General features: G+C 49.9%; 1 protein-coding gene across 6 annotated transcripts in view; it reads left to right on the forward strand.

The window, feature by feature from the left end:
* Nucleotides 1-12,791, forward strand: part of PHKA1 (phosphorylase kinase regulatory subunit alpha 1) — a 73,251-nt gene that overhangs the window by 14,003 nt on the left and 46,457 nt on the right. For all 6 annotated transcript variants that reach the window (XM_073360593.2, XM_073360595.2, XM_073360594.2 and 3 more), the window contains exons 5-10: nt 2,274-2,356; nt 4,241-4,321; nt 5,569-5,667; nt 6,933-7,079; nt 9,523-9,576; nt 11,664-11,786. In XM_073360593.2, coding sequence (XP_073216694.1) covers nt 2,274-2,356; nt 4,241-4,321; nt 5,569-5,667; nt 6,933-7,079; nt 9,523-9,576; nt 11,664-11,786 — 587 coding nt within the window. The remainder of the gene's footprint in view (nt 1-2,273; nt 2,357-4,240; nt 4,322-5,568; nt 5,668-6,932; nt 7,080-9,522; nt 9,577-11,663; nt 11,787-12,791) is intronic.

Genomic DNA, 12,791 nt, shown 5'->3' on the forward strand with positions numbered 1-12,791 from the left:
CTGGCTTTGCTAAGGTTTATTGTGCACCCCTGGGCAACTCATGTCTCACATCTGTGCCTCAGTTTCCCCATCTATAAAGTGGAGGTGATAATGCTAACCTACCTCAGAGGGTTTGGGAGGCTTCATGAATGACTGAGTGTAAAGAGCTTTGAGGTGCTCCGCTGGAAGGCACTGAAGCAGGTCTGAGTATTATCCAGCACCACCAGCTGTCTTATCGCCTGTACAGAGAAACCCAGAATCATGGCTGAGACTCTGAGCTGTGCCTCTTGGGGGAACAGCACAGAGGGCACAGCCAGGGGGGAGGGGACAGCTTCCAGCAGTCATATGCTGTTCCTGCACTTAGGTAATTCACCCTCTGCCCCTTGAAGCGTGTTTCTGGTGTGCACAGTGCTGGGTCCCCAGAGGATGTCTTGGAGCCCTAAGTTCTCAACCCCAGCCTTACTAGCCTTGCCCTTTAGAGAAAGTATGTCTCTTGAGCAACAGTGAAACTTGCCTGACGGCTCGGCAAACCAGCTCGTGCTGGCCTAGAGGTGGCTTTGTAAGGAAGGTGGAGCAGCACTTACTTTAGGGCATGCTCCCAACACATAGTGTCCTCCTTCATAGGCTTCACAGCAGAGTGAGCTCAGCATGCAGAGCCGCTGTTCAGAGGTGGCTGGGATACACTGGTTGGTGCAGGACCTCCAAAGGCAATGCATGCAGACGAAGGGAAATCAGGAGGAACTGACAGTGTTAACAGAGAACACAGGCTCTTGAATCAACAAGTGCCCAGTCTGCAACTACTGCGTATACGCCGGTGCTCTCTGAACGCTGACCGATCAGATAACAGCACTTAGCTGTGCACTGGTTCCCTGTATCTGTATGAAGTCCCTACCGCCTCTAATCTGCTGTCCTACAAGTATGGCATGTGACTGGCAGCTGCAGGCAACACAGGTTCAAATTCAGCCCTAGAGTAAGTGGATGCAACGGGACTGAAGCCTCCATAGCTGTGCCTGCTTATCCCAGGGCTAGACTTGGCTGGCAGGTCCCATAATACGGCAGTTCAGATTGGGTGGGTGCTGGGAACAGAGGAGTGTGGTTCAGATTGAGCTCAGTTGCTGCTCTGGTGGCTTTTTGGTGGTGGCTGATTTGGCCTCAGATCAGTTCCTAGGAGACAGGTGCCCAAAAGACACCAGTAGAATTGGCAGCCTCAGAAGATGGACCTAGGACTGAGTGTGCCACAGAGCCCAGGTTGCCTGGGTCTGGGCTGAAGCTTGTTGGCAGGGGCAAGTGTGTCGAGGCAGCTTCTTTTGCTTCAGCCTGATATGTACCTGTTCCGGGGATGGGTGGATGGATGGAGGTATCTGGTCTCCAGAGGTCTCAAGTTGGTGCCTTCACTAGGGTGAAACTTGCTTTGTTTTTAAATGGCTCAGACTCTCCATTCTCGTCTAAGGTGGGTCTAAACACAGAAGCTGCATGGGTTAAACTAAAAGGGTGATGCTAAATAATACACTAGGTTTAGCTGCCAAGAGAGCATCCACACGGGCAGTCACACTATTTAAACCGGTGGAACTCCTTGACTTAGACTAGGCTCAGTGTGTACAAGTAACCCTCATTTGGGACTGAAGTGGCATCTCAGCTGTCACCTTCTCTGTGAGGTACAGGATGCTGGGGAATGTTAGAGGAAAACAACCCCCTGCTTCACTCTCCAGTGGATGTTATTTGTAGCGCCCACAGGCTCCAGGCAGGCTCAGTGCCTGGCTTGTAGCTTCCGTGTATCTTCGTGGTGCACTCTGAATGCTGACAGATCAGATAACGGCACTTTGCTGCACACTAGTTTCCTGTATCTGTGTGAAGTTCCTGCAGGCTCTAATCTGTTGTCCTACAAGTGCAATGCATTACTGGCATCTGTGAAACATACAAACACAGGGAAAGGAGCCACTGCACCAAAATTGCTTACGGTCCATGGCCTTGAGCCTGCAAGCTACTCCACAGGGGAGGACCCACATGGAAGTCTGTGGGATTCCTCATGCTTTTCTTGTGTGGAGTTAATTGCAGGATTGAGGTCTCTAAAGGGATGACACACAGCAAGGGGGGTGGAGGGCTGTGAAGAACACAACAAAGGCTGGGGTGGGGAAGAGATGAGTGACATGCTGATTGAATTCTTATCTAAGTGTGTGATCCGGAGGCTTTAATGTGTATGTATTTTAATAAGATAAATGGGTAAGAGTAATGGACCTCTAACAACTGATTGGCTAGGCAGTCAGCCAACGTGTTCATAGATTTTTCTGTTTCAGGGCTTCACATTATCTACAGTCTGGATGAAGTCAATTTCATACAGAACGTTGTGTTTTACATCGAAGCAGCGTATAAAACTGCAGTGAGTAGCCCTTCCACAAATAGGCCTTGGCTTAGTAACCAGATTGTTCCTGGCTTTCCTGCATCTGTTGCTGGCTGACAAGGTGGTTTGGCCTCTGAGGGGTGTGTGTTGGGGGAGTTGGTTTGCGCTTGTGTAGGGCCATAGGTGTAGCATGAAAAACGTACTGGTCTCTTCCTAGCCCTGGTGTGACATGCCTGTGGTGCTACAATGAAGATCTGCTTTCCGGCCAATGCATGGAACTTACTGCTGGGGCTGGTCAAACAGCAAAAGGAAATGTATTGAGTAGCTCTTTGCTGTCACAGCAGCACTGGGGAGCTGAGCCTCTCCATGCCAGGGCATTGGGGGTGGAAGAGCTGTTGTCTGTGGGTGTCAGGGACATTAGCGCCAGAGGAACCTTTCATCTGCCAGTGGCTCTGTGCAGGGATGTTGTCCTCCACTCCCTCCTTCTGATCCTGCTTAAAGCATGACCCATGTGAGCCAAAGGAGAATCACTGTTGGTGTGATAGCTCCTGTGACACGGCAGGGGAGTTCTCGTCACACCCATTAAAGGGAAGTGATTTATTCTGAAATGTTTTCTACTTAAACTTTTGTGCTAGCAGCAATGAAACCCCTGATATTACTTCAAAGAACAATGGCTGTTAGGATACAGTCAGATTTTCCTTTCAAGCATCCTGCATGGAAAGTAAGCCCAACCCTGAGTGTCTGCCCCCTTGAGCCTTCACTAATGTAACCCAAATGCACATTCCTATCCGCCAGCTATTTTTGAACATGCATTTTGCCTGTTACCCTGGGACGCTTACTAGCACTCAAGTGATCACATAATTTTTCTTTAAAGTTCATACATTTTGTCAGCATCAGTTGAGAATTTTGAAGTGTTTTTCACGCATTTTTGGCTGGAGGGTGAAATGATTGAAATGGAAGCCTTCCATGGCCCAATGGCTATGGGCACTGGAGTGTGAGTCAGGAGTCCAGAGTCCTATGTCTGGTTCTACTGCCGGTATTACTGAATGACTTTGGGCATGTCGCTGTTTTTCTGTGGCTTGGTTTCCCCACCTGTAAAATAGGATTGTTATGTGGATCCATCAATCTGAGATCTATAGGAAAAGTCCCAGGTAAGTGCTTGTTTCAGATTTAGGATGCGGTCACTTTAAAAAGAATAAAATCTGGCAGTCTTCTAATTCCCATAGAACTGAGCTTTAATTGTCGGCCCTCCCGAGGGTGGCTGCTCCAGCCAGCACAGCAACCTCAAGCCATGTGGTTTTTTCTTTTTTTCCGGAGGGCGCGGGTGGGTTTTTTTTTTTTTTTTAAATGGACAAAATTCATATTTGAACAAGACCAAATACTGAAAGCAAGACTTGAGACCAGCTGCCTGTCCCTGTTAGAGGAAGGATGGCCTAGTGATTAGGCATTAGCCTAGGACTTGGGAGGCCCAGGTTCAATTCCCTGCTCTGTCACAGACTCCCTGTTTGGCCTTAGTTACTGTCCTGGCCTCAGCTCCATCTGTACAATGAGGTAACAGCTATGCCCTGACTCCCAGGGGGTGTGAGGATAAAATCTTTAAAGACGAAGCGCTTTGAGATCTAGTGATGAAAATTAGTATGTAAGAGCTAGGGACTATTATAAAGGTGTTTTTAGGTGTCTGGGACCCTGCAGAGTTCTCTCTGCCTTGTGTGACTGTGTTATACAGAGATTTATTACTTCCATCCTATTTAGTGTGGACCAAGTGGATTTCTTTCTCCTCTCAAGCTGGTCCGTGACTCCGCCCTGTGAATTGCCAGGGCATTCCCCTGTTCAGTGACTCCCTGGTGTGATCTAGATGCTGACTGTGCCGTGTCACTGCTGTTTCACCTGTTGCACTGATGTGGTGATGTTGATTCATGGCAGGACTTCGGGATCTGGGAACGTGGAGACAAGACGAACCAAGGAATCACGGAGCTGAACGTGAGCTCAATCGGCATGGCTAAGGTAAGCCTGGAGAAGGTGCTGGGGGGACATCTGGTGACCTTCAGCAGTGCGTCACCCAAGATGGATTTTGGAGGAGGATGAAATAAAACTCCTTCCAGGGTACATTGACAAGCTATGCTCTCTAGCCTGTCTGATGCAACTACTCATTGCTTGTGAGAGAGGAGCATAAAACACCCACCAGTAGCAGCACCCAAGTTGTTAGCCAGGCTTGGCAGCTGCTAAATAGCAGCTATTCATGAGAACCCGAGTCTCAAGAAAGAGTTACGCCCATCTCCATTTGGTGAGTGTAAGGTGAGATATGGATCTTTCCCTAGGTTATCGTAGCCTATTTTTCTTTGCAAATTTGTCAGGCCAAGATCACTAGATTGGCAAGGGGAGGTCCTTTGTACAGTAGGTTAGTTTCATAGACAGAAAGCACCTATATGCCTGCTTGTATAGACAGAGGAGTCTCTGTTGTAGCCCATCAGTCTCACGGAAGGGTCTGCACTAGAACCTCTTCATGCGTGGCCAGAGTTTCTTCTCCTTGTATTATTTTGGTTAATTCATCTTAAATTTTTCCCCAGATGTTTTAAAGGGGAAAGGGTTTCCAAGATTTGATCTCTCTTTGGCGTGGGGCTGGTGGGCTCCTTTGTTTGCAATAGTGGCGATAGCATATGTGCTCTGTAGCCTTAGACTGCCAAGCCTGGGGGCAGGACAGCCCAGCAGGTTCTACTCCTGCAGTGGAATTTTTCTGTGTGGCCTAGAGCAAGCTGTTGTCTTTCTGTGCCTCAGTTTCCCCATCTGCAAAATGGGGTTCGAATGTTTTGTAAAGCTGCCTATTCAAGGGCACCCTGACTGCAGTTGGGTGATACACTAGCCTACAAAGTGTTCAACTGCTGTAAAATTGTTCTTTAAAGTCGAGTGGTGGAGCCCCTAGCTTTCTGGCCATTGTTATTTCAAAATGCCCTCTGCTATTGGAGTCTGTCTCCTGGGTGAGACCCTAAGAGAGAGGGCCTGAGGTAATGGGGGCGGGAGGGTGCAGGGACGGAGTTCCACAGTCCAAACCCAGATCCAGCCCCTGGCTCTCCTGTGGTCACCTCTCAAATCTTGTCTTTATGTTCCTTACGCTGGTAGAGGCTGGGAGGAATGCTCGGGTTTCAGGATCTGTAGCTGTCATACTAGAGCTACTGTGTGGTGCTGCTGCATCAGCAGCTGTCTTCACGTGTTCTGTTCTCTGCCTGCCTTCCTCCCCCTATCCCTGGTCACAGGCAGCCCTCGAAGCCCTGGATGAACTCGATCTCTTTGGTGCCAAAGGAGGCCCTCAGTCAGTGATCCATGTCCTGACGGATGAGGTGCAGCATTGCCAGGTACGAATGCTGCTCTGACGGTCCAGCAAGCAGTGCTTCCTCCCGCCAGTCCAGCAGCCTGGAGTCTTGCTGCTGCTCTGCAGAGAGGAAGAGCTGTCTGACTTCTTTACTCCTCCGAGTTTAGAGAGGCTTGATTCCAGACCGTGCTGCTCTTGTCTCGGGTCTGGTCTACACTGTGGGTGGGGATCAATCTAAGTTACGCAACTTCAGCTACGTGAATAACATAGCTGAAGTCAACGTACTTAGATGTACGCACTGCAGTGTGTGTTTACTGCGGTGAGTTGACTGCTGCCACTCCTCCATCAACTCCGCCTGCGCCTCTCACTCTGGTGGAGTACTGGAGTCGACGGGAGAGCGCTCGGCAGTTGATTTATTACGTCTAGACTAGATGCGATAAATTGACACCCCCTCCCATGTGTGCCGTGTCCCCTCCCCCTCTCCCCCTAATCGATTGCTGCCTGTCGATCCAGTGGGTAATGTAGACAAGCCCTCTGCTGCCTGCAGTTGATTGATTTGAGAGGGAGATGTCTTAGGGCACAGCCCTGCACTGGCAGGGGTGGAGTGGATGATCCAATAGGTCTCTCATTCCAGTGATTCATCTCCATCCTGTAGGATCCCTCCAACTTGGTGCTCTGCTGAGGCAGAATATTGATGCTGTAGGAAGCAGTAGCTCATGGCATGTGGCTCCCCCAGGAGTGCTGGGGGGGGGGGGGAAGGACCATACCCCCACTTTTATAAATCAAGTTGGCAGGGGTGCAACAAGGGGGGACCCAGTCCTCCCCTTGGCTCTTGACTGGAGATGAGTGGCATAATGGTAGATCCCCTTCTCTGCAAGCATGACAGATGGGCTGCCAGGCCAAAGATGAGTGGTTGGTGTAGCAGCCTGGCTCACGTGGTCACCACACCAATCAAATCTTGGCCCATTTTGGTTGCTTCTCCCCACCCCTACACACTGTTGCAGTCCTTCCAGCACCATTGGGCTCCCCCAGGTCACAACCCTTTATAAATTAGAGATGGTTCCAGTCCAAGCACCCTGAACTCTCTTAAAGTTTGGATCTGAGCCTCCTGGCCCAGGCCTGTCTCTAGAATAACCCTAGCTCTTCCCTCTGCCCAGAACTGCCCTGCAATTCCCATGGCACACTCCACTGCCATAACTGTGCTTTCCCTTGGTAATGCTGTGGCCCGTGGAAGCACTGACCCCATTGCCTCGGCGCTATTAAATGTGTAGACCAGTGTTTGGCATTGGAGTTTCTCCTTCTTCCTAGTCTATTCTCCATTCCATGCTGCCAAGGGCTTCGACTTCCAAGGAGATTGATGCCAGCCTCCTCTCAGTCATCTCGTACCCCGCCTTTGCCGTGGAGGACAGTGAGCTGGTGGAGATAACGAAGCAAGAAATCGTTACAAAGCTGCAGGTAAGTATCTCTCTAGGCTGTTCTTGGCCCTTTCAAGGAGAGCTGTCCAGGACTGCAGGCCCTACTAATCTTCAGTGGCGCAGGGAATAGCCGCTAGGGCTCTACCCCCAACAGAGAGATCACAGAGGAACAAACACCTTTGTCAAGGCTGAGTCCCTACTCTGGCACTTCGAGTGCAGAAGGTGGGGGCCCGCAAGGATTTTAAAAATGAATACTTGCCGCTCCAGACTTGTATTAAACTCCCAAGGTTACAGCTTTTCTCTGACCTTGGCTTGGTAAACGCTGCCACCACCCAATAGCATACTCCTTGGAACCCAGGAAGGCACACTTGGGAGCTCATTTCTGTGGGATAACTTCAAGCCCTTTCACCTCCCCTCCGGGGAAGAGCTGAGAAGGAAAACAAAGGAAATTAGCTGTTCCCCCCCCCCGCTAATTAAACAACATGCACAAACCTCTTAGGGACACACAAATCTAATCTTGTTCTTAAAAAAGCTAAATTTTATTAAACCCGAAATGAAAGGAAATACATTTGGAACTTAGGCTTTTTGCTAGATCTTAAAAGAAACAATTACAAAAGTTAAGCATCAAGATAGCTCTCCCGAGGTTCAGCTTAAAGGTTACAAGCAAAACAATAGCATCTGGGGTTAGCACAGAGGAGTTCACAAGCCAATAAGAAATAACCCTAATCGCATCTTTCTAGACATTCCCTAATTTACTTACTTATCTGAGGCTTCAGATAAGTAGGTTTGAGGTATGAATTGATGATCTATGATCATACCTGGCTTAAAGCTGCTTACAGCATTGCTGCTTTGTGTGTTGTGGTTCTCTGGGAGAGAGCCAAGTTTTTTCCCAATTTTAAAAAGTTCTAGCCCTCCCATTGGTTCTTTTGGTCAGGTGCCCACTCCTTTTCCTTTACCTGGGGGATTTTTGTTAACCCTGTACAAGTAAAGCAAGCAGAAAACAGCCACCAAGAGGGACTTTATAGCTGGCTGGCTGGCTGCCCATAAAAGGGAGCTACCCTGCTCTTCATTTATCACAACCTCCCTGAGACCTATCCCTTCTCCTAGGACCTACAGGTCGTTGAGCTCTGCTACTGTAGCCTGGCCAGCTAGCCAATGGAAGTGGGGTAAGGGAAGTAATCCCAGTCCCATACTGACACACAAACCGAGGTGAGCCACCTTGGCTGGTGCACAGCTAAGGAAAGAGGACAATGAAAGTGGGGGTGGGATAGGTGAGAAGGAGGGCCTGGAAGCCATCGTGGGCTGTATGTTGGGCATAACGCTCTGCTATACAGGAACTCCTCACTGAAAGTCTTCCCGGTTAACGTTGTTTTGTTATGTTGCTGATCAATTATGGAACATGCTCGTTTAAAGTTGTGCAATGCTCCCTTATAACGTGGTTTGGCAGCCGCCTGCTTTGTCCACTGCTTGCAGGAAGAGCAGCCTGTTGCAGTGAGCTGGTGGGGGCTTGGAACCAGGGAGGACCAGCAGCCCCCGTATCAGCACCCCGCTCCCCTAAGTTCCCTGTGCGGCAGCTGCCCAGCAGGCTATCAATTGACTGCAATTCAGCTGTCCCTCCCCTCACTGCCATGTGCTGCTCCTGCCCTCTGCCTTGGAGCTGCTCCCGGGAGCCTCCTGCTGGCTGTGGAGGAGGTGCAGGGGAAAGAAGGGTGCTAATGTCAGGGTGTCCTCCTCCCCCCCACTCCTGCCCACCCGCTTACCCCATCTCCATACAGTGGGGAGGGAGGGACTGATGGACATGACAGGGCTCAGGACAAAGGGAGCTTGCTGGCAGCAGCTGCTGTCTCAACTTGCTGATCTACTTAAAAGGGCAGTGTACTTTAGAGTGGCGTCAGCATACTTAAAGGGGCAATGCACGCTCTCTCTCACACATAGGGTGTGTGTCTCTGTCTCTCTCTGCCATGCTGTCTCCCCTCCCTCCATTCCTGCTGCCTTGCAGAGTGTGAGGCTACATTGTTGTTCATGTGTTAATCCTTGAGGGCTCAGCCAAGTGCTGGTTCATCATTTAGCAGTAAGGCATTTCTTGGGAAATATTCCACCCTCTGACTATACCACCTCAACCAAGCTTCACAATCATCATTGCTGTGTACAGTATTAAATTGTTTAAAACTTATACTCTGTGTGTGTGTGTGTAATTTTTTAATTATTTTTATATAAAATAAATATAATACAATATAATTTTTTTTATATATAAGTCTTTTCTCTGGCAAAAAAAAAAATTAGGTCTGGAACCTAACACCCCCCCTCCCTCATTTACATTAATTCATATGCGGGAAATTGGATTCGTTTAACATCGTTTCGCTTAAAGTAGCATTTTTCAGGAACATAACTCCTCGCTTAAAGTTGTGGTTACTGTAACTGCATTGTATCCAGCAGCAAGGAACAGATCCCTGTCCCAAAGTGAATTCCCCTTTCTCTTCCAGGGGCGTTACGGCTGCTGCCGGTTTCTCAGAGATGGGTACAGGACCCCTAGAGAGGTGTGTATTGTGGGGTTTGCTGGCTGGATTTTCCTTTGCTTTGCACCAGGCAGCTGCCTGATGTGGGGGTGGGGGTGTCTTGAGTTCCTTTTACTACATTTAAAGCATCAGCCCTGAGATGGTTTAGGTTAATGGAAGTCCATCTAAGGCTGTCTGGCACAGGAGGGGAAGATGGAGGGGCCATTTAATTCAGGAATCACTAAAGCTTCCACATAGTAGCACAGTCAAGAGAGCCAGTGTGCAGTGGCCAATGGAGTAGCAGTGTTGGGTCACAGAGGGAACCCTGGTGGCTGAGGGCTATGGAAGGAGAGGAGGAGTGTTGGCTTTTCAGTGCTGTTAGGGGATGATATCTATCCACCCTGGTGCTGGGGCCTGCTACGGGGATGGGGCATATTTTCTGGGTTAATGCCTCCAGGGGAGGCAGAGGGGACCTGCCATCTCTTGCAGGAGTCCTGCATAGTCAGGGCCTTCGGCCCCCTCCTACTGCTCCGCTCTGCTTGGACAAGATTAGCAGCACTTAGACAGCAGATGGGCCTCCTGGGAGAAGTCAGCGACCAACACTGAGCTCCATACTGATCTGCGTCTGGGAAGACCCATATTGCCCCTGGAAATATGACCTTGCAGGAGGGGGAGAGTTGCTTGGGAGGAGCCCATTTCCTTCTCTCCCTCCCTAACACCCCCATTCTGCCATCACACAACTGAATGCTTGTGAAAGATGGAACCCTGCTCCTCACCATCCTCCTCACCCTGATGGTGCCATTTGTGTAACACATGCTGGGGGTAAATTATGTACAACTCTGCTATACTCCCCGTTCCTGCACCTCAGCTTAACTTTGCTGAAGCCAGGCCAGAGATGTCTTTTTCTGGGCCTTGTGGGAACACATTCTACAGAGTGAGGCTCACAGCTATTGCATGCAAAACCTTGAGCTTTGGTGTTTATGACAGCTACCAGTCAGCTGCGAGGAGAGGGAATCCTATGGTTTCTAAGTAAACATTTAATACACACCTTGTAAATAGTATTTGAATACTTACACATTTTAAACAGAAGCTATTGGTTAGTAAATCTACTGGTGTTCCTTGCACTGACTTTCACCACTCTGCTGCTGTTACGTATATTTCAGGGTGAGCTCTACACTTTTTAGCAGGCACGTTTCCTACTGATCTTCTTTCAGAGCTGAGTTCTCATTCTTTATAGCATAGCCATAAAATGTAGCCTGTGTCACGTGGATTCTTCCCAGCTTGAAAAGAAAGTGCTTCAGAGCTCTGTCAGCAAATAGCAGTCTGGGGATCCTTCCAGCTAGCAGCATTCCAGTCCTTGGGTTAATAATGATGTAAGCTGTAGTAATTGCTATATAATAGCAGTTTATATGGCTATGTATGACCTAGGTGTTGACTGGTCTCAGTTTCTGGTGAGATAGGAAAGCTGTAGCCTGTATCCAAAATTATATAGGTGTTGAGATCAGCACGTAAAATAAGCACCCCCTGAACTTCCCTGGGGCTCTCACTCTGGGGGGCACTTTTTCCACAGAAGCCCAGCTAAATCAGGTGGAAAATTTACAAACCCTCCTCTCACTGTGCCTGGATCACTTATATTTCTAACATACCCTGAAGTCTGTTGGGCATCAATCTCAGATGGTGAATGTGTGGGGCTGTAAGACTCCTTGCCCTTAATGGAAACTTTCCATTTAGCATCACAAACTGCTACTGAGCATGTCCAGTAATTGCCACATCTGACTCTCTGGCTTTCCTAGCTGCCCTACCTTTCTCTGGTCATGTGCAGATGCAGGATTCAACCATAGATCCATGTCTTCTCCCCCCCCCTCTCCTCTCTCTCTTTCTCTCTCAAATCATATGCTGCTCTAGAAACCTGGGTTATACAGTCATGCATGATGGGCAGCTACCCCCTGCCTTTGGATGGAGTTCCCAGGGCTGGAGCAGTTCATGGCCAGATGGTCACCATGTGAGCACCCAGCTGCTGAAGGAGTCAGGAGAGGATGACTCAGAAGGGAGAGAGGGACTGGGTCACTGGGCCGGAACAAGCCTCCAGCTGTAGCTTTGCATGACTTGACCTAACTATCTCTGCACAGGACCCAAATCGCCTCTATTACGAGCCTGCTGAGCTGAAGCTCTTTGAGAACATTGAGTGCGAGTGGCCTTTGTTCTGGACCTACTTCATTATCGACGGGATCTTCAGCGGCAATGTAGAGCAGGTAAGGTGTGGGTTGGAGGGGGCACCTGGGTTGGGGAGGGGAGTCTGGCTTTAAGGGGAAAAATAAGCTGATTGCTTGCTTGTTAAACACAGTCCCCTGGGGTGCCCTTGTCAGTCTCTGTCTCCTCCACTCCAGGCACACCCTGCTTTGCTATCTCAGAACTGCTGAGCTGTCTTTGTGTTGGTTATTACTGTAGTGCCGAGGAGCCCAGTCATGGGCCAGGCCCCCCATTATGCTAGGCCCTGTACAAACCGAACAGAAAGACAGCCCCTGCTCACAGTGGTTTACAAGGGAATAAACACTCTGAACTGCTGGCATGGCAGGTGGGGGAGTGGGGCCAGGCTCTGTGCTCTCCTGTGTGCATAGAGTGAGCACATGGGTGCTGCCTGTTGCTATTTAATGCTTATATGCACATTTCTAATCCCAGCTGATCTGGTGTGGGGTGGGGGAGGGGTCTGGGGCTAAGTTCCCTGTAAGCCAGGTGGCCGTGCAGCAGGCTATTAAGCGCTGCATAGGTGATCAGGGAACCCACCTGGCTGGGACCTGCTGCAGCCAGGGGAGGGGCACCCAAGCCCCGGGGGAGAGGAGGAGGGGCACGTGCTGTGAGGAGTTCGTTCTCTCTCTTCTCTTCCCCCCCCACCCTCCTTGTAGCCCTGGGGCAGCCTGCATCTCATCCCAGAGCCCACATCCCCAGTCCTGAGCCCCTCATTCCAGGCCCCACCCCAGAGCCCGCACCCTCAACCGTAGCCCTCGCACCCCTGTACCCCCAACCCTCCGCCTCAGCTGTGTGCCCCTTCCGACACTCTGAACCCCTCGGCCCCACCCTGCCACATTAATTTTATGTGCACCAATATGGAGGTGATGTGTCATACATCACCTCCGTATTGGTGCATATAACAAAATTCATTCTGCACATACATGGGGAAAAATTATAGGGAGCACTGGTCTGGGGGCTCTGCCCTTGGGGATGCTGTGTTGGGAGCTGATTCCCTGTGGTGCTTCCCC

This window comes from Lepidochelys kempii, chromosome 9 (genome assembly GCF_965140285.1).
Source record: "Lepidochelys kempii isolate rLepKem1 chromosome 9, rLepKem1.hap1, whole genome shotgun sequence".
Classification (NCBI taxonomy): Eukaryota; Metazoa; Chordata; order Testudines; family Cheloniidae; genus Lepidochelys; species Lepidochelys kempii.